This window comes from Erigeron canadensis, chromosome 3 (assembly GCF_010389155.1).
Source record: "Erigeron canadensis isolate Cc75 chromosome 3, C_canadensis_v1, whole genome shotgun sequence".
NCBI classification, from domain to species: Eukaryota; Viridiplantae; Streptophyta; class Magnoliopsida; order Asterales; family Asteraceae; genus Erigeron; species Erigeron canadensis.
This window is the reverse complement of record NC_057763.1, coordinates 42,607,446-42,635,172: the sequence shown is the minus strand read 5'-3', so window position 1 is coordinate 42,635,172 and position 27,727 is coordinate 42,607,446. Positions and strand designations below refer to the sequence as shown.

Below are 27,727 nucleotides of genomic sequence, written 5' to 3'. Positions count from 1 at the left end.
AAAAACACACATAAAAAAAACATTAGAATACTTTATTAAAACAAAACACACATATTAACCCAGGAGGCGCCATATATGCTCCGTAAGATCATGACGAAGAGCATGATGCACATGTCGATCTCGAAGCTCCTTGCCGGTTCGTTGGTGAAGTGTCATCCTTTCCTCGAACGTACGCTCAGGTAAGACGATTGGATCATTGTAGCCTCCTTCCTTCAGTGAGCTTATGGCGTACCCCGCGTCTTCGACCTTCATGTTATGCAATATAACACAAGCGTACATTGTTCGAGTTATCTGATTCACACTTTTTGATCTTGATGGTTGGGTTAGAATGTGCCATGAATTTTGAAGCCCTCCAAAGGCACGCTCAACATCTTTTCAGGGACTTTTTTGATACTTTTTAATTTTCTTGCGTTTCTCATCTTGAGGGCATGAATATGACTTTACAAAAGTCGACCATTCCGGATAATGCCGTCGGCAAGATAGTAACATTTTTTGTACTGGGTGCCATTAACAGTGAACGAAGTATGAGGTGCATGATCTTCCATGATTTCCCTAAAATAAATTACATTCCAAGACATAAAAATATGAACAATTTGAAACTACATTTCACTTAACTAAATTGAAACTTACCTAGATAAAGGCGACTGGTTGAGGACACTTATATCGATGTTCGAACCAGCTGTGCCGAAAAAAGCATGCCAAATCCACCTATCGTACGAAGCTACAGCTTCAAGCATGATGGTTGGATGATTGTGATCACCACGCGTAACTTAACCTTGCCATGCCTTGAGACAATTTTTCCAAGGCCAGTGCATGCAATCAATGCTACCAAGCATGCCTGGGAAACCATGAAACTCCTCGTGTCGAGCATACAAGCGTTGTATGTCCTCCGGTGTTAATATGCGCAAGTATTTATCCCTGTAAAGTTTAAATACACATTTATAGTAATAGTCCAGATAACATCTGCTTGTTTTTTCACCCATCTGTAGATACTCGTAAAGCGAGTCGGGATTGTAGCCATACGTCAACTGACGTATGGCGCATACGCACTTTTGGACTGTACTAAAACCAACCCTTCCTCGACCATCAACCTGCTTGTCTTGCATTCTTTGAAAATGTAGGGGCACAGGACCTGGATTTCAAGATGGGTATGATATTATATCTTTCACAATGCGCATCAACATAGGTCTCGAAAAACGAAATCATCGCCTAAAGCTCTTCAACGAATACTTTGGGTTTCGTTAAAATAAGTTGCCCTTAGGCGTTCTTCAACACCATATCGATCTCTCTCGACGGGCATACGGGGTATGAATGGTCTTGATGATTCACATTCTTCAAGCAAATCATCACATTCGGCCATGATGCCCATAAGCTCATCATCATCGTCTTCATTAGGAAACAAACCTGGTATCATGTACGTTGGTACACTCGAAGGAAACATGTTGTTCATGATGATTTACATATACAAAAGTGTGTTTTGGTATAATATATCTGAATATATGAAAGAGTGGTGTGATATGGTGGTTCAAATGAAGTGTATATATAGTCATTTTGAAAAACTAGCCGTTAAGGACTAAAAGTGACACTTTTTGGAACATGTTTTGGTCAAAACAGCCGTTAAGGAGCATGTTTTGCCAAAATTAGAAACTTCACTTTTGTCTCCTTCCTTGGCCAAACTAATCGTTAACATTCAAACAAAATTATATATAAAAAAAACATAACATTGTTTCGTCCCTGGAGGAACGAATTGGTAGGACGAGCCTATCGAACGAAGCAGGGATGAGTCCCACCCAATGGTGTGGACTGGTCCTTCTACACCGGATGAGCGGAGGGAAGAATGTATTGGGTACCCTCTTAGACTTATGGGCGTAAAATGCAACGAGGTGTTAACGGAAACGGTTTGATGACGATTATGACAGTGGTGTCGGCAGCTGTGGTGATGATGGGTGATGGGGGCGGTGGTGATATAGTAATGGTAATAAAAGTAATTGGATAATTAACATTAAAAGTTGTAATGTTGTTATTTTAAGAATTGAGATCGATATCTATACTGTAAATTAATTTATTAAAGTTATTATAAATATATTAGATGTTTAAATTAGTTTATAACAAAAAGGGTATATTAAATAGTTTAAAATTGTAATTGAAGAAAAAAAAGAATGGTGATGCTTTATATAGTAATATGATAGGACTATAAAACTTATTAATCTTAATATTAATCTTAATATAGATTATTAGAGCATCCATAATGAAACTAGCTCAAAATCCTTTAGATTTTAATTAAATATATAAGAATGAGAATGTTACAGCTTGAAATTTTAAGCCATTGATAAAAAAAAAAATAGTCATATCTCCCAACGATAACAAGTATTTATAAATGGTTTTTATCATGGTATCAAGTCTTGAAAAAAGCGTTACAAAAACACCATTGAAGATGCTCTAAGACAACTTAACTAACTTCAATATTACAATTGCAACTCTTAATCTCTTATTAATTAAATCAACATATTTCGTTAATATACTAACATATTTTATTCTATCACTAATTTACACTTTATAACTTTTTTACAACTAACTTACACCTTTTAGTTTTTCATAAAATAATAAATCTACTAAATACTTAATTTAAATATATAGTTAATAATTTTAGTTCTTCATGATTTTAATAATCTTTTAATATACCAAAAACCATTTCTCTAATATTTATCGACCAATCACAACTTTCAATTTTCTCAAATTGACTTTTGATTTTAACTTTGACTTTAATTTACATTTTTTTTGTTTATTATCACCGATTTATACTTTTTAACCAATAACTTCAATATAATAAATTAAAAATAATACCTAATATATATCCAATAAAACTATTATCTTTATCTAACTTATGGACTAATCATAGCTCTTGATTTTTTCAAATTAACTTTATCTAATCCAATAGGATATATATTTCTAATGTCTCTTTATCACATAATTTTTCTTTTTATTTGGTAATATTATTGACATCTGAATTGAATAGTTAGTTTTCTTATATATTTTCACCTTTGATTTACATGTTTTTATGAGGTACATGTATTAACATATAATAACGATAATGTTGTAAATCCGTATATTGGACACGGGTGTAAAATCTAGTTAATTACTAAAAACATACCTGAACAATAATTTTTTTAAAACTTATTTATATTTCAATTGATGATGGTAATAAAATACATATAATAATTTATATCCACATGACTAAATCTAGTTAACATGTATGAAAAAGATTATATCTTTTATATTTGATGATAATTGTATCTACCAATAAACTAAAACTGGATTGAGATATTTTTGAAACGACACGTGCCGTAATCCTTGATCGACATGTATATTTTTAATTTATTTGCGTTTATTAAATTAGCTTTTCTAATTGTACATAGATTTATTTTTCTTATTAGACTTGGAATTAAACTCTAAATCTTGACTTATTAATACAAAATACATTATAACCTTATCTGATTGATCACTTTCTCATTAACAAATTTGTCTATTTTTCTTTCTCAATTCTTCAACTTGTATTATTTATAATAATAAGTTATTAACATGAAAACTCCAAAAAATTGAGTTTATGATCTGAAATCACAAGGGTATCTGTCGTCATCCACTATTCTTACAAATTTCGATTTTGATGTGATTGTAAAAATTTACTGTAAATCCAAACTTTAACTATATATAAATTATATATATTATTATTCATTACCTTTTATTATAAATTAATTTCGATTATCGATTTACTTTACCACAATTTATTTTATACTCACGAATCATGTATACGACATATTTGAATTTTTTTTATGATATAATTTATATAATTACCATATATCGTACGAGTATTAGGACCAGTAAATATAATATATCTTTAATTTTTCACACAGATTAATTAGTTGTTTTTCTTTAGCAGAAGAATATTTTTTTCTAAAAAAATACTCGTATCAGATTTACTCCACATGATGTGTCTGTGTATTTCGTTGTACATGCCACAACTTTCAAACCGACAAGTATATTTACACCAATGCCAAAAGATACTTGGATGCTTATATCGATAATGAAAACCATTGAAGTGTCCTGTCCTCACAAAAAGAAAAACGTAATCACATTATCCCAATCCCAATTGCTACTAAAAGGGGGAATTAAATGAATCAGATACAATAATTATTGATCACGTACAGTATTATTATTAAGTTCAATTCAATATACGTCATGGTAGGTACAAATCAAAGATAGAACTACGAGACATGGCCAAAAAGCCTAACGCATGGAACGACATGAAGAATTTTGGGTGGTTATCGGATTTGTACATCTCATAAACTACGTCATGAATCACAATTAGTGTGTTACTATGTTTGCAAAGTTAATATGGTTGTGTAGAAATAATGAATATTTGAGTCTTTGAGATAACAAACTTACCAAATAAAAAACACAAAACACCACATTAGATAGGTAAACGGATAAATAATAATTTCGGTAGTCGATCTATTAAATAACAAATAAAGTATTGTATAATTTTTTTATTTAACCATATAAACGTAAACAAATTACTTTACTATTTCTATTTATTTTTTATTTTCAGGGTAATGGGAAACTCTAGCCCTGATACCACAACTGGATACCCATCGACCCACCCATATGAGGCATATGATGCCGGTAAATACTCAAAAAGATCAATTAAGAATAAAAACTTTGGCTAAAAATCCACACTTAACTTTTTAAAGCAATCGTACTTATTGTACGTGTTTCGTACTATCATTTTATAAAATTAACATACCAACTTATATTAAAAATAACCTAAACTTATAAATAAATATGAAAAAATAAGTCAGTCCTCAATATTGTATACGGGTTGCGCGGGTTGCGTAACAATATTTTAACGAAGGTTAGGACCTCATTGATTAGATACTTATATTTTAGTGTTTTCGATCAAATGATCAAATCTTGGTAAAGGTATATTTGTGTATTTTCAAGAAATATGTCATTCGAGTTAGTTTATCATTCCGACAACAGACATTGAATGAAGTTTTCCTACAACTTGATGACATGCATATTAAAATCGAAGCGCGTAACCCGACCAGGGAAAAAGATGTAACCCGACCACCCACTATTAGCGGCGACGTCGCCGCAAATAGTGGGCCACCATCTGTCAGTCAACGCCTGTAAGCAACCGAATCACGTGGGTGTGGACCCCACTATTAGCGGCGACGTCGCCGCAAATAGTGGGTCCCCCACGTCGTTTTTATACATTTGTTGCTTAAAAAAATAATTGGTATCAACTTTTTGAGTCTATTATAAAATCAATGTACGTACAATAGAAAAGTATGAAAAATTGTTGATAGAAACTTGTTTTGGAACAACAACAATTTAAATACATAAAAAATATATACAATAAAAAAGGAATACATACAAACAACCTATATAAAACATTGAACTAGTTTAATCATTTATTACAATAGGAGGGCGTGGTGGTACTCTTGGTATGTTTGCGTACAACCAATTTTGATACGCATCTTCTTGATTTGCGTACGTTAATGCTAGTCGACGTGCCGGATCGGTTGCGTGAAATTCCCATTCCGGATTCTTGTAAGCCATTGGGTAGTCGCCTGCTAATTTCACTGCAACAAAATGGGTTTCGTCGTTTATGAGAGCAATACTTATGGGTTGTTTGAATAACAGTTGATCTAAGCCGTGATGCATCGGAAATACTGTGCGGGGGTCACGTAGGCTAACGCAGTTGACTATTATACCCAGCTTATTGGCTAGGAGGATATGGAACCACACTTTACTCATCCAATGATCTTTGGGCCTACTTCTTCCATAATAAGAGGTTCGCAGCGCCGACAACATTCGGTTGCCCTCTGTTTGCCCAAACATTTGCATGTATCCATCGAGGTCAGATCCATACTCCGCGAGCATTTGCGTACGAACCCACTCTGCACCCATCTCCTCATCTAGCCCCAAAGCTATAGCGGTAGCTCGAAATCCACAGTTACCGTCTCCTTTGACATTTTGTGCGCCTACAACGTACGGCCTTAAATACGATGGTATCTCACCTAGTACCCAAGCGTAATTTTGGGAAAGACTGGCATTATACGGTTCCGCAACATACCCAACCCAACTGGCCAAAGACGGTGCCTCTGACTCTGGATCTGACACCAGCTCCTGCGTTGTTTCATATATGGGTGCATTTGTAGGTTGTGTCCGTGGTGGCCCGAAGATGTCATCAACTAAGTTGGAAAATGGCTGGTCATAGTTGAGCCAATGTTCTTGGGACGTTTCGCCGAATCCATATAATTTTTGTAATACATATGGTGTTTCCCCGACCCCGTAGGATTGGGACGGCTCCCCGAAAGTATATATATCATCTAGACCTGGATATGGGTGCAGGTTTCCAAAAATGTCATGATTATCTTTGACCCATTCTGATTCAGGGTGGGATTGATCCTCGAACAAGTTTCGTTTCTCGGGATAACGACAGGACTGGGACGCCTCGTACATACTGTGTCTGGCGGGCTGCACAGGTGGGGGTTTGTTCAAATCTGGTACCTTGATTCCCTCGGTCAACTACACTTGGATTTTCGAAGCCCAGGTGGGTTTTTGTTGAGATCAGGCACCTGGGCATTATTTAGAATCAGTGTCCTAAACTGAGGTAGTTATATATACTGTATTTATTGGATTACACAAATATTTTTTTTGATGTATTATGTTTACCTTTGGCGGTTTTTGTTTCGAGCCGACTGGTCTACCGCGTGTGGTCTTTTGAACAAGAGGATCTTTAACTTGTGTCTTACCGGGCTTAAACATGTCTTTAATTTTTGACAACCAATGTTTCTTTTGGGCCTTGGGTTGCTGATCCAAGAAATTCGTAAGACCCTCAACGACTATATGGACATCGTCTTCTTCGTCTTCTACGCATGTCCACGGTGTTAAGTCAAGCTTTCTCCAAAACGGGTCTATGACATGAGGCTGTATACGAGTTCCTGTATTTTTTTGATATAAATAAGTGTACGAAATTATGTCCTTTTGATGAAAAAATACAAGTAATAAATCGTACTAACCGCGCTGCATGTACTCGACAATCTTGCAAGCACATGGTAGCCCGCAACTGGACTGAACCTTGCACCCGCATTTTTTTACATGTCTTTTAAGGACTTTGTCTAAGCGTACGATTTCATCAGCCATGATGTCCAAAGCTTTAAGTGAAACCTTTCCCAACAGGTCCTTCATACAGTTGTAATTATGTTTCCCCTTCCGGGTCGCGTTGCTATACCCTAGTTGGCCCCTTATTTCTGTTTCTTGAGCGATCAAGACAGAATCAACACATTGTAGGATTCTATTAAATGTGCATTTCCCCCTTAATTCTTCCTTCAGTAAATGGTGTTCGGCCTCGACTCTGTTTGTGGTGTGGTTTTGGTAGTTGAGGTGTTCATCGACCCAACAGGACACAAACTGCTCTCGGTATGGGGCCAACCAATTATCGGTCAGGTACTTGTAGACGCCTGGGAAACCTGCAAGTTTTTTCTTTAACTCCTTTTCGTTAGACTTAAACTCGTCAAAAGTCCGAGATTGATAGACTTTTTTCCACCAGTCGTTAAGCCGGTCAATGTTAACATCTTTCTTCATCCGCAATGCCGGTTCGCAGTGCTTCATTATGTTTTGCCATATATGGTACCTACACAGAAGTTGTTTCGCTTCCGGCATAACAACCTTCAAAGCTCTCATCAGGGCCAGCTCCCTGTCAGTAAGAACGACACGAACGGCAAAGCTATCAGCAAGGGTGGACTTGAGACATCGTAACACCCATTGATAATTCGCCTCCCGCTCGTTTACGATAAACGCATACGCTAAACTGAAGGTCTTCCCCGTTGAAGTCACGCCGACGATTTCAACTAGCGGCATGTTATAGATGTTGGTTTTGTACGTGGAGTCTATTTCAATAACCCAGGGGAATGCGCGCCATAGGGTCATTGATGTTGGATGAATGAAAAACAGGTTCTCCAAGCGTCCATTTTTGTTATTTGTGGTGAACTGGTAAAAGTACCTTTTCTCCTGCAACAGTGAGAACATTACCTGCGAAAATTGACCAACGTAAAGTAAATAAGTCAATTCCAACAACGTAGTACAATATAATATTTAATGTTTTTACCTGCATTGGAGTACGCCCTGCTTGGCCGGACCTCCGTCTCGCTTTCAGGAAGTTGGTAATGTCTCCTTTCCGAGTCAGGTTTCCTGGAAATTCAAGTTTGAGGTTTACCAGGATCTGATGTGGGTACAAACCGCGATCCGATTGGGTCCCCACATATTCCTTTTCTTCATCCGTCATCCGTCTGGCGTATGCATTCCCTTGCAGATCGGTAGTTGGATCATGATTGTGTCTCCAATCCTTGACGGTTAACCTCCAACCACCATCACGCCCAGGGTGGCCTATTAAAGTGAAGGGACAACCTATCTTACTGGACCGTTTGGGTGGGCCAATTAACCTTGCATCGCGCGCTCCACCGTGGTGACATATAAGTGTCACTTTATTGACCACCTCTTTTGAGTTTTTGTTCGTTCGGCGTAAGACTAGAACATAACCCAAATCCATTGCTGTTCTTTGAGCCCACTCCGTTAATTCTTCAAAGGAACCGAACACCTCGTCAGTTTCGAAGTCCCCAGCTTCGCATTCATATTCACCATCTACATCAGGTTGCTCAAACACATTATCCGGCACTTCAATACGTACGTTTTCTGGGTCTGCCCAAATATCCTCCAAACTATCCATCTGAAACAATTCAAGTAAACATCAACCACATTAACTATTAATGGTGTCCATACTATATATATATATGTATATATATTTACACATACGTATAATATCTATATCTATATTCATAATACATATATATATATTAACACTAAGATTGAAAACCATACACAATACCAGCAACTACAAATATGTAATGAAAACGATGATTCGTATGTTTGAAATTTTTTTTCGAAATACACAATAATTCAGTAGGAAAACCACGACTTTAGGGTATTGAATATGTTATTAGTTGCTGTTTTTTTCAAGTATACATGTAGTTGGACATTCCATATATATATAGTTTTGAAATCGATGATTCCTATGTACCACTTTTGATCCTATTGAACTACGTCAAAATCGTTGATTCCTATGCACTAACATCTTTTGATCTTATTGAACTATGTCAAAAAAACATTCCCGATATGTCATAAACCATTCCCGATATCTGATGCCTGCAGCGGCAGTCTGGCATCTGTCGGGGGTCCCACTATTAGCGGCGACGTCGCCGCTAATAACCTGGTGGGGTTGACCGTTGACCTGGTGGTGTTACCCAATGCCAATGAGGCTATTATCTTTTGTCTCTTATGGTTTATTTGAAAACATCGTAATGATAAATTATTTTTTATGGGTCATAACAGATTAGATTCTCTATTTAATGTCATCGTCTCTCAATTGCATTTATGGGTTACTGGTAAATGGAAAAAAAAATATCTATTTATAGAGATGAGTGGTTTCAAAATTCACTTATGTTTTTGCACTGACCGATTCTTGAGTTTGGCATGCTCGTGGTTGTGTTTGCTTGCTTCATTATTTTTTGTTTTTTCCCTTGAGACTTATATGAGTTTGCATAAAAAACATCACATGATGAAAACCGGTGGTTCAAACCCTGTTGGTGAGGGTTTTTCTCGTGTCTAGCTTGTAATTGACACGAGTTTTAACTTTTTGCATTTCTCGCAGTTCAAGTCTCAAGATTTATCTAAGATATTATAGTCTTGTCGTATATCCTTGATATTTGTAATTGTAATTGTACCTTTGTTCACAGTATCTAGCGCTTTGCTGGGTATCGTTTGTTCTATTTTATAATATATTGTTGTTTTAAAAAAAGACATTTACCGTTAAAACAACACACAACCATAAGATGATTATAAGAACGTTATTCACATTTATTCTTACTTTTTCTCGTTTTTCCAACAATTTTATTATTGTTTTACTCATTTTAGTATATACGAGATATGTCACCCGGGTGTTGCCCCGAGAGACATTACATTTGTTAACGATTTAATAAAAAATATTATTCAAGAGATAATGTGTCATAAACTTTTTTAAGAAAACATGTATTATTCAAATTATTAAAAACTGACATTTGTCAGTTAAAAAATGAACTGTAAAAGTTTTGTGTGAAAGTGAAAGTCGTTCGTGTAAAAGTTTAGTGCTAAAAGTGTAAGAGACTTAAATGTTGTGGTGAAAATAAAAGAAAAATCAAAAAGTATAAAAATTTAGTGCTAAAAGTACAAGGGGTTAAAATGTTGTGGTGAAAATAAAATAAATAGAAAGTTTATTATTCTTTACAAGTTTTCCCGTACATTTCTTCTTAATATATGTGTTAAAAAGTTTGTTGTTAAAGTATAAGAGGTTAAAATGTTGTAGTTAAAATAAAAGATTATCAAAAAGTAGAAAAATTTAGTGCTAAAAGTGTAAGGAGTTAAGATATTGTGGTGAAAATAAAAAGATTAAAAAGTTACTAAGAATTATAAAAGTTTTGTTCTAAAAGTGTAAAGAGTGAAACTATTGTGGTGAAAATAAAATATAAAATAAAAAGTATACTATTCTATACACACTTTCTCGTACTTTAAAATAATGAAAAATAAAAAACAATGAAAGTTTAGTGCTAAAAGTTAAAATATGGTGGTGAAAATAAAAAGAATACAAAGTTTACTAAAAAGTATTATAGTATAGTGCTAAAAGTGTAAAGATTGAAAGTTTTGTGTTGAAAATAAAAAGAATAAAATGTTTACTAAAAAAAGTGTAAAGATTGAAACTTCCGTGGTGAAAGTAAAAAGAATAAAAAGTATATTATTACTAAAAAAATATTATAGTTTAGTGCTAAAAGTATAAAGATTGAAAGTTTTGTTGTGAATATAAGTAGAACAAAAAGTTTACTAAAAAGTATTATAATTTAGTGCTAAAAATGTAAAGATTGAAACTTATGTGGTAAAAATAAAAAATATATTATTCTTTATACGCGTTTCGAGACTTTATTTTTAATATATATATCTCATTATAATTTGCTTATACGTTTCTCTTCTGTCTTGTTGTTTCCATATTTGTGCATATTATCTATTTCCTGTTTTGACATTATCTTATCAACCATCTAGTTTTGCATTAACACTATGTTACGTTACCATTTTCTTTATTAATTTTAGGAAAATGCTAAAAAAAATACTAAAATCATAAATGATTAGTTTTTACTTTCTTATTTTCTATTAGTTTCAGATATCTTGTTAGACTCGATTTTTCGTTTTTATTAACACATTTAAATGGTTCACGTTGATTTTTTTCCAAATACGAATTGAATATCATAATGTATGTTCTAGACTATGTTATCTTACTCCGTCAATGCTGGAGAGCTTTGTCACTCGATACCTTGTAGGATAAAAAAACTTCTAATAGTTCTCTTAAAAACACGTCAATTTATTAAGAGAAAACTTTGACCCCTTAGACTTGAAACTGAGTCCGCCCAAATCCAAAAATCTTTAAATTTTATTCTCTCTGCTAATCAAGTGAGTAATCATCAATGACTTAATAGCCTAGTGAAATCATTATATCTTAATGATGCATTAAGTTTTTAGGATCATAAGATCTTGGGTTCAAATTCAACAAATAAGATCTTCTTAGATTTATTTAGTTTTCTTCCGTGCATAAGCATTACTCCCTGCATCTCACTAAATGTGTCTTAGTTTGAATTTTTAAAGTATCTTTTATAAACGTTAACCTTAAATATTTTGATTTGTGTTATATAATATTTTATGAGAATTATACCAATAAAAATATATTTAAAACTTAATCAATTCATATAATTTTCATCAGAAATTATATATCACAAATCAAAATATTTAATGTCAAAGTTTATAGGAAAAAAAACTTTGAATATTCAAAATAACCCCGAATCCTAGCTGACATTCTTTGCCGAATCCGACACCATAACACTGGATTGGTTATGCGTTCTGCATTCGGGGTGAGGCAATGAAACGCCGAAGTCCGGGATAGTACATATGTATATATATTCTTTTCCAACCGTTGCAATTTGCAACTAAAAAAACAAGAAAAAAAAAAACACTAAAATATCTTCATAGCTGTTGGATTGTATATTGGGAAAAAAAATCATACTTTACCAATATCTATGGAATTATGGATCAAACCCAGAAATCTTGGGTCTTTGGTTGAAACCTTGGATGCAAATATGTGTATATATGAAGGGTGGCTTTTGTTTGTGGGGTTTGGGAGATAGCTTGTAAGCAAATGGAGATGGTGGTGACAAATGATACGATGGCCGGAAAGAATACGCGGTAGAGGTTGTATGTGTGAGAAAGAGTAAGAAAGATATACTTGTTTATGTGTTTTTATGTTGTGATAGTGTTTTGTTTTAATTAATGTTTATATATTTTTTAATATAATATACTGAATTTTATTGGAAAAACAAATAGGTAGTGTATCAGATAATATTATTTGTAGCCAGTGGAGGATAAACGGCCTATTTTGATCTTGAAGCTTCCATTCGTTTTTAAGACTTATATGTTTTGAGCATAAAGAGTTTATTGCTTATTTTTGTAAGGAAACAAATCATATTTTAGTTTATTAATATAAAAAATGAAAAAAATGTATTGTCATTTGTATTGGTATTTCAAAAGAAGAAAAAAAAAATTAAAATGATGTTCTGCATCTATAACAATTCAAAACTGATGAAATGGTAAAAACTGATATAACGTTGAGGTGACGTTCTAAGTGGTTTCGCGTGTAACAACCATATCTAATGATCTTAGTGGAACGGATAGAGTATTGTTTAGTGGGAATCCAATTGGGTTTTTTAACTCGTAGATGATACTCTAGTAGTGTGATCCAAGTTTGAGTTAATGAAAAAGCGAGTAATTATTATAAATGGTATTTCAAGATTAAAACATTTCTTTAAATACTCGTAAAATTTTAGAAAATGGATCTAAATCGCATACATGGCTTGGACACCGAAGATTGAAATATATGTGGGTAAAAGCGTAATTCCATGCCAAATGAAGCATGCGGACGTGAAATGTATCATAAACTATGACTTATAAATATTTGAACGTACTAATATTATATGTATTATTATATTTCAAAATTTTAATGACTTAAGAATTTAATAATGAGGCGTAAAACGACCACGTCAGCCACATGACTGGTGGAGCTAGTTGTCCAATTCTACACGACGTGTAGATCGATTTAGATTCCAACACGTGTACGGTAGATCATGAGAAAGAGTATTCTACAATTTATGTTTTACAAAATGCTACCCTCTTCTTTATTTCAGTTGCACCCCTTTTAGTTTTTAACTTTTTATTAGTACTTAATAACGTTCTACCTTAATTTGTATAGAATTGACCCTTTTTATTTACTGTCGTCTACGGTACTAGCAAATAGCATGACTTGATTACCATAATTTCTAAGACGAGTATGGTATCCTAAAGATAGTAAAGTTATTTTTTTTTACTCCAACGAAAAAATAAAAATATTGTTGTTTTATGTAGTGAAAGATATAACTTCAATGAGTGTATATCTTAGATGTGATTTTTTAAATGTGTTAAACTTAACATGTATGATGTATCGACATTATTGTTAACGGAATGTTTTGTACTTCCATCAAGACAATACACAAAATAAGTAAATTAGCAAGACATGGATGTTGATGTCGATATGGCTAGATTAAAGCTGAGCCTGAGCATCCTTAACTATGTGTCATAATGATGCTAATAGTGACAAAAAGGCATAGGTAGTTCATAACAACAAAAAGAAAGAAAAATAAAACCTTTTATATGCAAAACGCAAGACCATAAAAAGTGAAAAGGAATATTATTAATGGACTAAGGACTTCATCTAGACAATTTAGAGGGGTGGAATGAAAAAAATTACTCAAATTACATGATAAAATAGAGTAAAAAAATTATTAAATAAGTCGATAAACGGCCAACACGAAATCAATGGGCCAGCTCAACAACCACCTTTGTCGCTGAGCAATTCATGTTTCACAATTCTCTCTAGGAATTCTTGTAACCGTTGATATTTCCATCTCATGATTAATAATTAATTAATAATAAATATAAATCGATATAATTTAATATTAAAGTAATTTATTATTGGCTTGATATTTCTTACGAGTATTTTATTTTTAAAAAAACCCATGTACGTGACTCAATGGATTGGCGTGTCAGTCAATAATCTTTCAACCATTGCTGGTTTGGTATTTTAACATTTTAATAAATCAAAGTTTGGGTTTTGAGTTGTCACAAAATTTGTTACCTTATTACTTAATAAGTTAGAGTAAAGTGAATAATTATCAATTTAACAATTTTTGTCATAGCCACATTCAGTCAAATGGCACTCATATAACTTTTGCCAAACCATGCAAAATATATCAATTTGTGTCAAAAAGCAAGAGGGTGTTGTTAACCCATCCTAAAATTTGGCAAAGAGGTGTTAACCCTTAACCCATACCAAGTTTAAAAGACAAGCCCTTGCATGCCCTTCGTTATATATCGATTCTCATTCCATCGGTGTTCGGTGCCGATTTTTGATGTCCATAGCACATGCCAAATTATACCAAAAGCCTTAACTTTTATTTAATAATCTCTAATTGTAGGTATATAAATTATATCATTTATTAGACACAATTTTTTGGTATTTCCAAAACAACTCAGTGTGCTAACACTGGTTAGTTTTTGATCTAACCAGGTTTTCTATAAATTTGGAATTAGGTATATGAACAAGGAATTTCGTTAAACCCAAATTTATTGTTAAATAAAACAAATACACATGTTGTATATGTAACAAGACTTAGATCAAGTAGTTAACACTCTTACCTTTATAAATGGAGGCTAAGGATTCGATCTTTAATCCCTTCACGGCCGAAGGTCTATTCTTATCTTATGTAAAACATGGAAACAATCTTTTTATCTTAGGTAGGGTAAGGTTATTCACACCCAGCCTCATTCTACATTGTCTTAAACGGTATTAAGACTCATAACCCGTAAAAGATAGTATTGACAGTATTTAATCAACTATGGATTAGTGAATAGATGTCTAGGTTGATAGAACTCATAGAAGGGAGCAAACGTATTTTTCGCGTTATGCAGGAATATTTTATTTTTGCCTTGGGAAAAAGTTGGCAATGTCTTTTCTTCAATGTAAACGACCAACAAACAACAACTAGCGAATAAAGACGTATATATTAATATCTTACTCGTATCAAATAGTCTATTGTCATTTTCACAAATCTTGACTTGCATATTTTCATGTTGAAATTTATCAAGTGATATATGTTGGAATAATTATGAACCACACAATGAATATGATAAAATTTTGTGACGCGCTATGTTTAAGGGAGACAGCCTCGATTAGCAAGACGCCTTATTTGAGCAACATTGTTATATAACAATTCCTTCATCATTTTTTAATTTTTATTTTTATTTTCTTGATATATTTATTTTCTCTAAAATTTTTGTCGATCTTTCATTTAATATTAATTTATAACATAATTAATTTTTCAAGTTTACTATAAAACTTAATCTCTTAAATCTTCAATTTTAAAAGTCAATTGGGTTTGAGATGTTAAGGTAAAAGAGATAATTTGTTACAAAGACTTTTTATCTCTTAATCTCCTCATGCATGTAAATTGAATTAAGATCCAAAATCCATAAAAAATGAAAAACATTAAGTAATTACTTATACAACTTGTTAATTAGACAACTCTTTTTTTTTAAAGACACCAATGGATATATGGCTAACACTCCTCGCACGGATGCGCTTACGCCAGTTCGACTTCTGACAATGTTATAAAGCGTTTGTTCCTCATGTATTAGATGAGTATAACGATGTTAAGACCCCTCACCACATTTACATGTAGCAAGATTCGAACATGAGACCCATAAAGAGAAAACCATATAGTGAAAAACCTTCTGACCATTGGACTAATACCCTAATGGCTTGTTAATTAGCCAACTACCATATTAGTTCACATATTAAAGCACAGACTCTTTTGTTTGGAGACGATAAAATTGGGGAAATGGGGAATATTCGAGTAACTATCAATAAAATGAGCCAATTGTAGAAAGTCTTATCTATATTTATATTAATAAACAAACTATTCTTCCCCTTTTTCAACTTTATACCTTTAAAATACTCAAAATAGCCTTAATTTTTAACACATTCATAACTCACACACTCAATTTACCCAATATATCCCTAAAATAACTCACACTATCTATCTCTATTATTAATTAATTTAAATATTTACATCTAATATCTTTATAATATTCTTAATAAAGTTATTTACAAAATATACCATTAACTATAAAATAACTACACTACCATTTACGTCGATTACTTTTAGATTAATAACCATATTGTTACCACCACCACCACTAACACCACATGTTGCTGCTATCGCTGTCGCATTGTGCGGGTACCCATTTCGTTAATCTTATAAGATGTTTTAAGTTCGAGTCTTTTTGGTTTAGATAAACATTTTGGGAGTAAATATGATGTCATGATACATTGATACCTGGTTAGATTATCCACCAATAATTTATAAATAAGTGTTATAATTAATTAATATATAAAAATTTAGATACATGTTCTTCTAATATAATTATACTTTTTAGATACTATAGATAAATCTTATAATTATTAATTAATATATAAATTTAGATTTTTAATACAATTAAAACTCTTATATTACTATCTCTCTATATAACTAAGATATGATATGTTTTTTCTTAGGTGACATTTATCTTTTTGTGTCAATTAGGTTTTTTTCTTAGGTGTCATTTTCTAATAATTTTAATATTTTTTTTAGATATATTGACATTTAGATTTATATTTTTTAATGCTCATGTGACACTTCATTTGCCACGTCATTATTTGACTACGTAGACATTTGTTTTTTTTTTATTAATCTTAAATAACAAATAAAAAAGCTAAATACAAAATTAGAACTCATGACCTCTAACTTTTAATAATATGTACAAACCACTTGATCTAACTTAATATTTGTTTATATTTTACAAACTACGGTATATTTTCATTGAATATTAAAATTAATTAAAAGACATCGATAATATATTGTCGATTTTGTAACTTATCTCTTTTTATTTTTCTTTGTATTTAATTATCTTTATAAGTGGAATATAATATACTTTAATATAATATAAAATTATATTATATTGATAATTACATTTAATATTTACTAACCTATTATATTATCAATGTTAAATTAGATATTTACTTTATCAGTTTCACACATATATCTTTGATATGTAAATCTATATTTGTAATTTATCTTCATATAACTAAGATTCCATATTTTGATAATATATGAGCGCAAAGATGTTTATATATGATTTAGACCGTGTCTTTTTATTAAGCAAAATGATCAATCCTTATAAGAAAATAGCCTAAAAATCCTCTTAATATCATAAACATTTGACATATGTAATAGACATTTGACATGTGTAATCCACTAACTATCTCTCTTTACCTCCCCCTTGATTTTTCCATGTGGCATTATTTACTGATTAGGAGGACTTTTAGGCTATTTTGTTTAGGATGATTAATCATTTCCCTTTTATTAATTCAATGATAATTATCATTGCGCCGTTCAAAAGAATAAAAAAAATAAATAATGATCATTGTTTTCGATGAGATTGTTTTTGTATTGTATTTAATATATATAGATCATAGAAAAAGAATTTTATGATTTATGAATATTTACGTTTCATTAGTCATGCTTTAACATATTTGATAAGTATTTATTATATATTTGTAAATTATTTGTAAATTGAATATTTTTTATATTATCATAAACTATGAATAATAATGTAATTATCAGTTAATTATAGTTTACGTTATCTGTTAATCCCGCACAACGTACGGGTTTAATCTAGTATATTAATATATAAATTTGATTATTAATATGATTAATACTCTTACATTATTTATTAATATATAGAAGATTTAGATTTTTAATACAACTAAAACTCTTATATTAATATAATATTAAATCTATTGTTACCATACCTAGCTATTTCCATCACCTATTTTCATGAAAAATATTTCTCGTTTTTAGACTACTAGAAAAATGAAATGTATCTCATTATCATGATTATATATTATTTTCTTTTATGGAAAGCCAAGCTTACGGTAAGTATATAAATAAGTAGTACATCATACGGGTATTAATATATATATATATATGGTAAGGTTTATCTGATAATTTTTACATATAAACACAAGTAATATTATGTATAATTTAAAGTATTCATATATGCACTAATTTATTCACATATGTTACTCATATGCTATTCAACATTAATTAATTTGACTGCTTAAATTGTTTAAATTTACATGTAGTAGTATATGGCTACTAAAATAATGGGGCATATCACCTACCTGCGTAGCATTAGCAATGCATTTCTATCCGACAATTCCAACTATGAACTGACATATGGTATTTGACAACTAAAATATAACATTAACAAACAACTACCCGTTGACTAAACTAAAACTTAATAAACCAAAAAAATTATTATTCTTCTCCTTCATAGTTAGGACTAAGGAGGGCGGCGGTAACACGGCATGAGGGGTGAAATTAGGGGGTAAGAAATGAACCGAAAAACCGATTCGAACCGCGTGATCTGAAACCAAAAAAACCAAAACCCAAAAAACCGAAAAACCGATGTGTAATGGTTCGATTATGGTTTTTAATATTCATTACCCGCGGTTAACCGAACTGAACCGAACCGAACCGAATTTTGATATATACCTATATATAATCATATATATGTATATTTACACATATATGTATTACATTAATACATCATTTACATATCTATTTACCTAAATTTTTGTAACTTTTTTTCACGATCTATTATTAGTTTTGGATATTTTAAGTAATTCTTTTTTATATATATACTCTTTTTAAGAAAAGTTATTAACTTTGTTTAAAATATCTATCAAATAATAATATCATATAAAAGACATTTTAAGTAGTAACTCATGATACTCTTAAATAGAAACTTTCATTGCATAAATATACCGTTAAAAAAATAATTCAAAATAAGATGTAATGTATATTTATTTATAAAACACAACATTAATGTAGTTAAATAACTATAATACATAGAAAAATTAATTAATACAATGTAAATTGACTATTATAATTGAAAACCTAAACTTTATGTTAGCATAACTATAATAAATGGTTAACCGAAAATAAACCGAAATTAATCGACTTTTTCGGGTAACCAATTTTTGGATAACCGAAATTAACGGTTCAAAATTTCTAACTAACCGAACCGAAACCCGAAAAACAGTTCAAAATTTCTAGCTAACCGAACCGAACCATTTACAGCCCTAGGCGAAATGTCTCCTGTCTAGCGGTAACACCGCCAAGGATTAGCAGAAAAAAACTGAGAGAGTATATCATTATATGTATGATTGAAGAAAAATAATAAGAGAATGTAAGATATTAGAGAAGAATGATTGACATTGTCATGAGTTAGACATGACTAGCCATAAGAAATACATAGAAGATGTGAGCGGATATTATTGGTGGATGAATAGGAATAAATTACACAACCCGTCATGACTGTCATTATCCTAAATTTTATATAATTGTCATGGGTAAAATTGTCTTTCATGCCCTCACGTGTGAGGCATATGATCAAAATCAATGATCGAATTTTATATGATTGTTATGGGTAAAATCGTTTTTACCCCCTTATGTGCGCGACATGTGATCGGAATTAACGATTAATTAGTCTTTGTTAGCGGTAGGTATGGTAAGGGTTAATATCTACAAACATTGGGTATGTCTCGCGTAATTAAATTCGTGCAGGAATGTGCAATGCAATTTCAACTATATCTCATGTATCATTTGTGTAATTTATCCATTTTATCTTTCACCATCAAATTTTGTGTTTTAGGATTTACTGATCATAAGCATCTTCAAATGGTCTAGTGCCAAAAAAGTTATATTCCTCACAAGAGGCCAGGGTTCAAATCTTACCTTAAATATATTTGAAAGTAATGATAGAAATTTAAATTTTATCTATGGTGGGGTCTGGGTGAAATTTCTCATACATTTAGAAATCTATTCAATAAGAGTAACTCTTAGCGTGAATCCGATTAAAACAGTTTAAGTTACACCTTATATTCACAACTTTTTAAGGATTTACAACATTAATAGGGATTTTCTAAACAATGCCCTTAAGGCAATGGTTTAGTTTTTTAATTATGGAAACTATTCTTTCACTTAATGTTACAATCAAAGTACAATGTATCAGGAATTTTTGAAACTCTTTTTTTCAGTTTTCTTAACTTTAATAATTCATTTACCTAATTAAATACAACTATAAAAATAAAAAGATATGACAAATCCTTACTACTCGTATAGACCATTTTTTCTACATCTTTAACTAGTTGTGTGTACGTCATATGTACGTGTGTATCGATCTTTTCAAAAAGACGGTAAGACACACAAATCCTGAACTGTGTTGCGATTCCCGCATTTTGAATAATAAAAGTTGATGTTCTTCTTCGGTGATGATGTGGTTAACAAGGAGAAAACGCATAATTTCTTCTTCAGTTGCAGGCTCGTTTAAATTCTAGTTACTCATGACTAGATATTACAATTCAAAGTTTATAAAAATGTCATAAATGAGTTCTTGTGAGTACTTATATTTCTTTTCAAGGAATTGATAATGATATCAAAAAAGTGTTACACTGACTATGAAAAATGCATGTTTTCTTGTGTCTTTTGAATGACATTTGCTTCCTTTATGTACATATTCATTATTCATCGGAAATGCAACATGGTTTGGGATTTTTGTCTTATTGTCTTTTGAAGTAGCTAGTTCGACAAAATATATGATATATCTACAACTAGTCAAAGAGTAAATGATTTGCTATACATGTTATTTTTTACTAGTGATTTTTATTAGGCAAATTAGTTAATGTTATAAAATGTGACAAAAAAAATTAAATTCAAAGGTTCTCGAAACCTTGTGACTTGGAACATTAAGTGAAGGAATAGTTTTCATAATTAAAAAACTAAACCATTGCCCTTGGACCATTAGTAACCGTGGGTGAAATGGCTTGGTTAAAGAGATGGTGAACACCGGTGAACTGTTACAGAGGTAAAGTGAAAAACTTAGTGAAATTGCTAGTCAGTCAAGCTGTTCACCGAGGTAAAGTACTGATACATTTCATTTAAATATATACATAATATTGTATAAAGAGTGACAACACAATTGTCTTTTTCTTTACTTTATACTTTTTCTTTACATTTCATTTATATATATATATAAAACATTGTATTTGTTTTTAAAGCTTCCAAATCCAATTTTTAATTATAATGTATTGTGTTTTAATTAAATAAAGGTGAGACCAAATGGTAGGTGAATGGTTAAGGGAAAATAAGAAAGTGAAAGAGGTGAGAAGGTGATGTTGATGTGATAGGAAAAAGTGTAAGTGAAAAAGGTGAATAATTACTAATGGTCTTAGGGGCATTGTTTAGAAAATTCCTAATAACATATCTATATCTATTTGTGTGTATATATAAAATATATATATATATATATATATTAAAACAGTAAGAATTCTAGTCTTATAAAGCCTTCTCCCAACCTAAAACTAGCTTTAAACATTGACACATACGATTTATCCTATGTAGCATCTCCATATTTTTTGACAATATATATACCCAAAATATATTATTAATATCTAATTTTTCATGCAAGCTTAAATTAAAATAAATACTAAATATATATTTCATAAAAATAAAACAAATTGTATTGTATATTGAACAAATCCGGTTAAAAAAATACAAAGCCCATATAAATATTAAACAACTAAAAGCTATAAATTAAACATCAAAAAAATAATGTCAAAATAATCTTACAAAATATCGTGAAGAGTTTGCTTCAAACTTGATAAATTATCATCAAGAACTACAACTCAATCGTATATTGTATGAAATACGTGATGTCAAACACTTAAAGTTTAAATGAATTTTTACCAGGGGTAAAAGACCTAGTGTGAATATAAAAACTTAGCACACGAACACGTGTTGGATGACGTGGAATGTTGCCTTGGCATTTGTTTTTCTCTCTCTACAAGCTGCAAAAAGCCCACACTTCTTCCCTTCCATCTCCCTCATTTTTTCAGTGAGAGAAAATTTTCTAGTAAGAGAAGCTATAAAAATGCACTTTTGAATTTCTCATAATTAAACTCAGGTATTTACTCTCTAAATTTTCATTTCAATTCTTCATAATTCTATTTCAATTCCTTGTTCCTTCTCAACTTTTATTTTCTAATTTTTCCAAGAATCAGTTGCATTCTTTTTATATTTATTCTAATTATTTTATCCCTGATATATGTTGTTGCTTGATTATACCTGCCAACTGTTTTAGAAAATTTTGTATGTATATATATATATAAGTAAATACTACATGATTGTCTGTGTGTGTGTGTGTGTGAGAGAGAGAGAATTGTGAACAATAAGCATAAAATATCAAAACTTTTAAAATCTAACTGAAATTGAAAAATAAAAAAATTGAAACTGTAAGCATTGTGTTCAACTAGTCAGAAATTTGTTTTCTTGTATTTATCTATGTATATTTAATTTAAATTTAAAAGCTTTACTTGTATTTGGTGAATCTTTTTTCTGATAAAAATATGTTATACTGCGAAAAAAATAAAAAATTTAAGGAATTGTATATTTTTGGTTATGTAATTATTGGGACGAATGAAAGGATAGTTTTGTAAAATGGGTTACTAGGTTTCTCTTTGATTGGTAAATTCTTTTGGACTTTGGTGGGTGCGATGTTACTTTCCTCTTGTTTGATGGAAAGGACAAAAAAGTCCTAACCTTTTTTTCTCACCTTTTTTATAATTAGTTTTTATAATTTTTTTGTTGGAAAAAAGTTGTGATCTTGTTGTTATAGATTTGTAAGTAGATCCCAGAATCCCAGTAGTAATCAGGATTATATACCTATATATATATATATATATATATATATATAGGGAAGTAATCATTTTGAATAAGTTGGAAAAATTGTTTAGTCATTAAAAAGTTTGAAGCTTGTTTAAACAGTGATTTTCTTCCGGTGTCCCCCATCGTCGTGTCACAAGATGGTTTTAAAATTTGTGCCGACAAGGCGACAGTTGTTAATATGTTGTTCATTAAATATTCCATTTTTGTTGGCATATTTATGTTTTTGTAAGTAAATACGTATGTTGATTTTACTTGTGTGTTGAATACGCAAGCATTTCATATCCTTGTCTTAACTATAAGCAGAACTCTGGTTCGTACGGGGTCTTGTATACGGAATTGTTCTCAACTCTGTAAGAATTAAATGTACATGTATCTAGTCACCATATCATATAGATGAAATACTCTAGAATTGTTATACAGAACAGGTCTCAACTCTAGAGTATTAAATGTACATTTAACTGCTAGTTACCATATTTGATAAATGAAATACTCTAGAATTGTTTTCAAAGTTTTGTCAACTGAGTTCAATTCTTAAGCTATCCACTTAACATTTAACTTCTAAATACCATTTTTGGGAGATCTTCTTCTATACATTAAAACAGATATAAAGTATTTTTCCTTAAAAGTAAAGTTGGGCAGCGGACGCTCTTAAATAAGAAACCGACACTTTCTTGTTTATGGTGTTCAGTAGATGTTAGGTTGTTTTATGAACTTTTGATATATCTTCACCCTTGAGTGATTACCATATTTGTAGTTTCTGCAATTATTACTTGTTGACTTGAAATACCCCTAATATATGGAATACATGTAATTATACATCACTTATGAGTTATAACCTTATAGACGAAAATAACTTGTGCTGCTGACCTACAAACTATGCACTTTGGCTCTAATTTTACGATGATTTAAGGGAGAAAAAGGAAACCCTCTTGCAGTTACAATCCTTTTGTGTCTGTGTGACCTTCTGATTTCCGGATATGGCTTTATTTTTTTCTAAGTAAAGGTAATTGATGGCGTTGGATTTCTGTCCTTGGGTGCATTATTTTCAAGATCCCTCAAATCTGGTTGTTTATGCATCTCACGTTGGACTTCTTACTAGTTTGCCGTCATTTAAACAATTCTATTCTGTATTGCAGCTGAGTGAGCGAGTATAACAAGACAAGCTTTATAGGTGACCTTGAACATTGTTGACCAGTTTTCTGTATATCTATTGACGTGTTTGCCCATGGGCAGCTTTGAAGAGGCGAGGACTTGTAAATCTGAAAAATCATCTTCACCTTCACCTCCACCTCCACCTGCATCTGTAAGTTACGATAAAATAGTTCATATCTTTCAAGTTCTTAGTTTTATTCATGTCATCCTCTATGAATCTATAAAATAGAGATCAATTACATCATCAATTATTACTCTTTTTACTACTTGCTTGCTTAATGTCCCACTTAAAAGTTTTTATTACTAATTCTCGCAGGAGCATCAACAAGCCAGTGTTCAAGCATATCATGATTGGGCCGCCATGCAGGTTTTCCTGATAACCATCTAAGAGAATAATCCATATGGCTATTTCTGTTTCATGAATTTATTTAATTATGTTTCTGCAGGCTTATTATGGCCCCAGAATGGCCGTACCAGCATACTACAATTCAGCTGTTGCATCTGGCCATCCCCCTCCAGCTTACATGTGGGCTCCACCACAGGTACCGTCCGTTGCCAAACACCATTCATATACATATCAGTGGCTTGAAAGCATATGATGGCAGTCATCATGTTGATTGTTATATATACTTACAATTTCAGCATATGATTCCACCTTATGCTGCGATGTACCCACATGGAGGTGTTTATCCACATCCCGGAGTTCCTCTTGTGAGTGCTTTTTCATTCTTGAAGTCTTTTCATCTATTGAACGAGATATTATTCTTAAATCTTGACCCATATTTTTAGTAAAGTCTTCCTGTTTCTGCTCTGATATTTTTAGCTGACTTCTGATTTGTTTTTAAGCCAGCAAATATGTGTTCTTTAATTGTTGTTCTTCTGATGAAATGTGGGTCATATTTGGACTAATGCAGCCTAGTCCTATGAGCATTGATTCTCCTGCTAAGTCATCAGGGAATTCTGATCGTGGCTTGATGAAAAAGCTGAAAGGATTTGATGGTTTGGCTATGTCGATAGGAAATGGCAATGGTGATAGTGCTGCAGGTGGAAATGACAATGAGATGCATCACAGGTACTAACCTTTCTGCAACCGTCAATATACTAGAACTAGTATCTCAGACAGTTTTTGTAACACAATGTCAATGCTATTTTATGCATCGTTGTGCATATCCCCGTTGCTCTTTTATTAGTATTTTGGAGGTTATGTGCCTACATTGATATTACTAAATTGGAGTATCTAACTTTTTCAACAGCGGGGAGACTGAAGGTTCTAGTGAAGGAAGTGACGGCAATACAACAGAGGTAAAAGTGTGTTCTCTCTGGCTAACATTCATGTATATGCATTTCTGTGGTAGTTTGTGTAATTAAACTTTTCATTTCTTGTTATCAGGGGCTTCAAAATAGCGGGAAAAGGAACCATGAAGAATCACCTAATACTCGTGAGTTCCACATTCTACTTGTAGTAGTTTGTGTAATTCAACTTTACACTTTTGTTCTTGGAATCACCTAACACTTATATAAAACTGCTTTACTTATACTTTTACTAATGTTAATAACAGCAGCTAAAGTTAGCAAGACTGAGCCATTGAGCGGCCAGTTTTTTCTCACAGAACCAGATGGAGCTTCCAAGAAAGTGACTGCTCTCACTCCAGCCTCTCTAAAGGTCTCAGATTCCGAGCTTAAGAATTCTCCCGCTGCAGCTGCTGGGACGACCTCAGCTACTCTTGCAATGGTGCCAAGCGAAGGACTATTGCAGGTCCGTTTTATTTACTGTATTATTTATTGTGCTTAAGAATTTATTGAAAATTTGGTAGTCTTAATTTGGGTATATTCTTTTCTGAATCTAAGTTCTACATTTCTCTTATTTGAAATGTGATAGAATGAGAGAGAACTTAAAAGGGAGAGGAGAAAGCAGTCTAACCGAGAATCTGCCAGGAGGTCTAGATTGAGGAAACAGGTAAGAGGATCTTTTTCTTGTATTAGAATGACAGTACGGAGACATATGTCCCAGTATATCTGTTGTAATTTCTATATCTGGATGTCCCAAATAATTGCAAGTATTTGAAATTTTTGTTAAGTTATGAAAGCATGAACATTATTGCTTTTATTCCATAGAACTCCTCTCTGTATTATTACGTAAGGGATACTAGACTTATCGCTAAAAACTAGGACATGGAATTTTTGAGGGAGAACGGACACGTTCGGTAGTTTTAGTTGTCCTAAACACTATGTTAAATGTTTTTGTTCTTTAGAAATAACTAGTTGAATATGATTAAAAAAGTGAAAAGTGTTTCAATAATAATAATAATCTTTTTTCGAGTTAATTCATTCTTGCGAGGTTGTAATGTTTTATACATTAAAATGCACATGGCATGTATGGATGCTTTAATACCCATTTTTCCAGGCTGAAGCTGAAGAACTTGCGATAAAAGTTGAAGCACTCACTAGTGAAAATTTGAACCTTAAGTCTGAGATTAACAGGTTGACTGATAACTCAGAGAAACTGACGCTTCTGAATGCCAAACTAATGGTAAGTCCTAACTAGACAAATTCATTATACTTCTCAATTTGTGTTTCCTTTCCACTTATTCTTTCCGCCACAGGAAAAGCTTAAAAATGCAGAGCACAAACAAGTTTCTGAAGACCCACGAGCCGAACCAAAGGGTTTGTCGCTTAGCACAGCCAACCTTCTCTCTAGAGTTGACAACGGTTCTAGTTCGAGTTCTGTTAATGGGGAGGGAGAAGTGTATGAAAGTAACAATAACCAAAAATCTGGTGCAAAGTTGCGTCAACTCCTGGATGCTAGCCCGCGGGCTGATGCTGTTGCTGCAAACTAATAATGATCTAAAATAACCCAACCCGCTATAAGCTTAGTTTTTAAAGCTAATCTGTAATGTAGGCGTCATTTTGAAGCTGCCGTTACTGCTAACAATAGTAGATAATCAAAACTACCTAAATAGGATTGTGACTTGGGTGATAAGATAAACAGCTGGGGATTTTTACACTTTCGTCTGGTCGTGCTTTAAAATTTCTGTGGTGAACCGGAAACGTGTTTTTAGTTTCAGGGTTCGCTTCGAAATTGGCCACCTGACAGTTTATCTTTATGATTATTATTTAAGAGATGGGGTGATAGGGATATTGATGAGTGCTGTAGCCATTACCATGGAACCTAAATAAATGTATGGTTTGTGTAATGTAATATATTTTTGATATATTGAATAGATGAGACTTCAAAGTTTGATATGATTTGGTTTGCATAATATGAATTTGAGTTGTTCTTGAGTTTGCTACAGGTTTTGCTTGATAGATTGACTAGAGAAAGTAAGTTATATAGAGTCCTTAATCTTCTCAAAAAATCATCGGAAATTGGGAGCCCTCATTTGCAAAACACGTTGAATTTTTTGTTTCTAAATATAAACGAGTTTTCGCAAGTGTAGAGATAAATTACAAAAGTGATTTTC

General features: G+C 32.0%; 1 protein-coding gene across 2 annotated transcripts; it reads left to right on the top strand.

Moving 5' to 3' along the window:
* The first annotated feature begins 22,250 nt into the window (after positions 1-22,250).
* On the top strand, positions 22,251-27,512 carry LOC122593911 (common plant regulatory factor 1-like). Of its 2 annotated transcripts, none has more exons than XM_043766368.1 (12): positions 22,251-22,353; positions 24,251-24,417; positions 24,583-24,633; positions 24,713-24,808; positions 24,909-24,977; positions 25,181-25,338; positions 25,520-25,568; positions 25,657-25,705; positions 25,826-26,022; positions 26,146-26,223; positions 26,671-26,796; positions 26,870-27,512. In XM_043766368.1, the coding sequence occupies exons 2-12, from the start codon at positions 24,340-24,342 to the stop codon at positions 27,101-27,103; spliced, it is 1,185 nt and encodes a 394-aa protein (XP_043622303.1). In that variant the 5' UTR covers positions 22,251-22,353; positions 24,251-24,339; the 3' UTR covers positions 27,104-27,512. The 2 variants fall into 2 exon arrangements, with proteins under 2 accessions (XP_043622303.1, XP_043622304.1); XM_043766369.1 differs by lacking the exon at positions 22,251-22,353 and adding an exon at positions 23,986-24,117.
* The last annotated feature ends 215 nt before the right edge of the window (positions 27,513-27,727 follow it).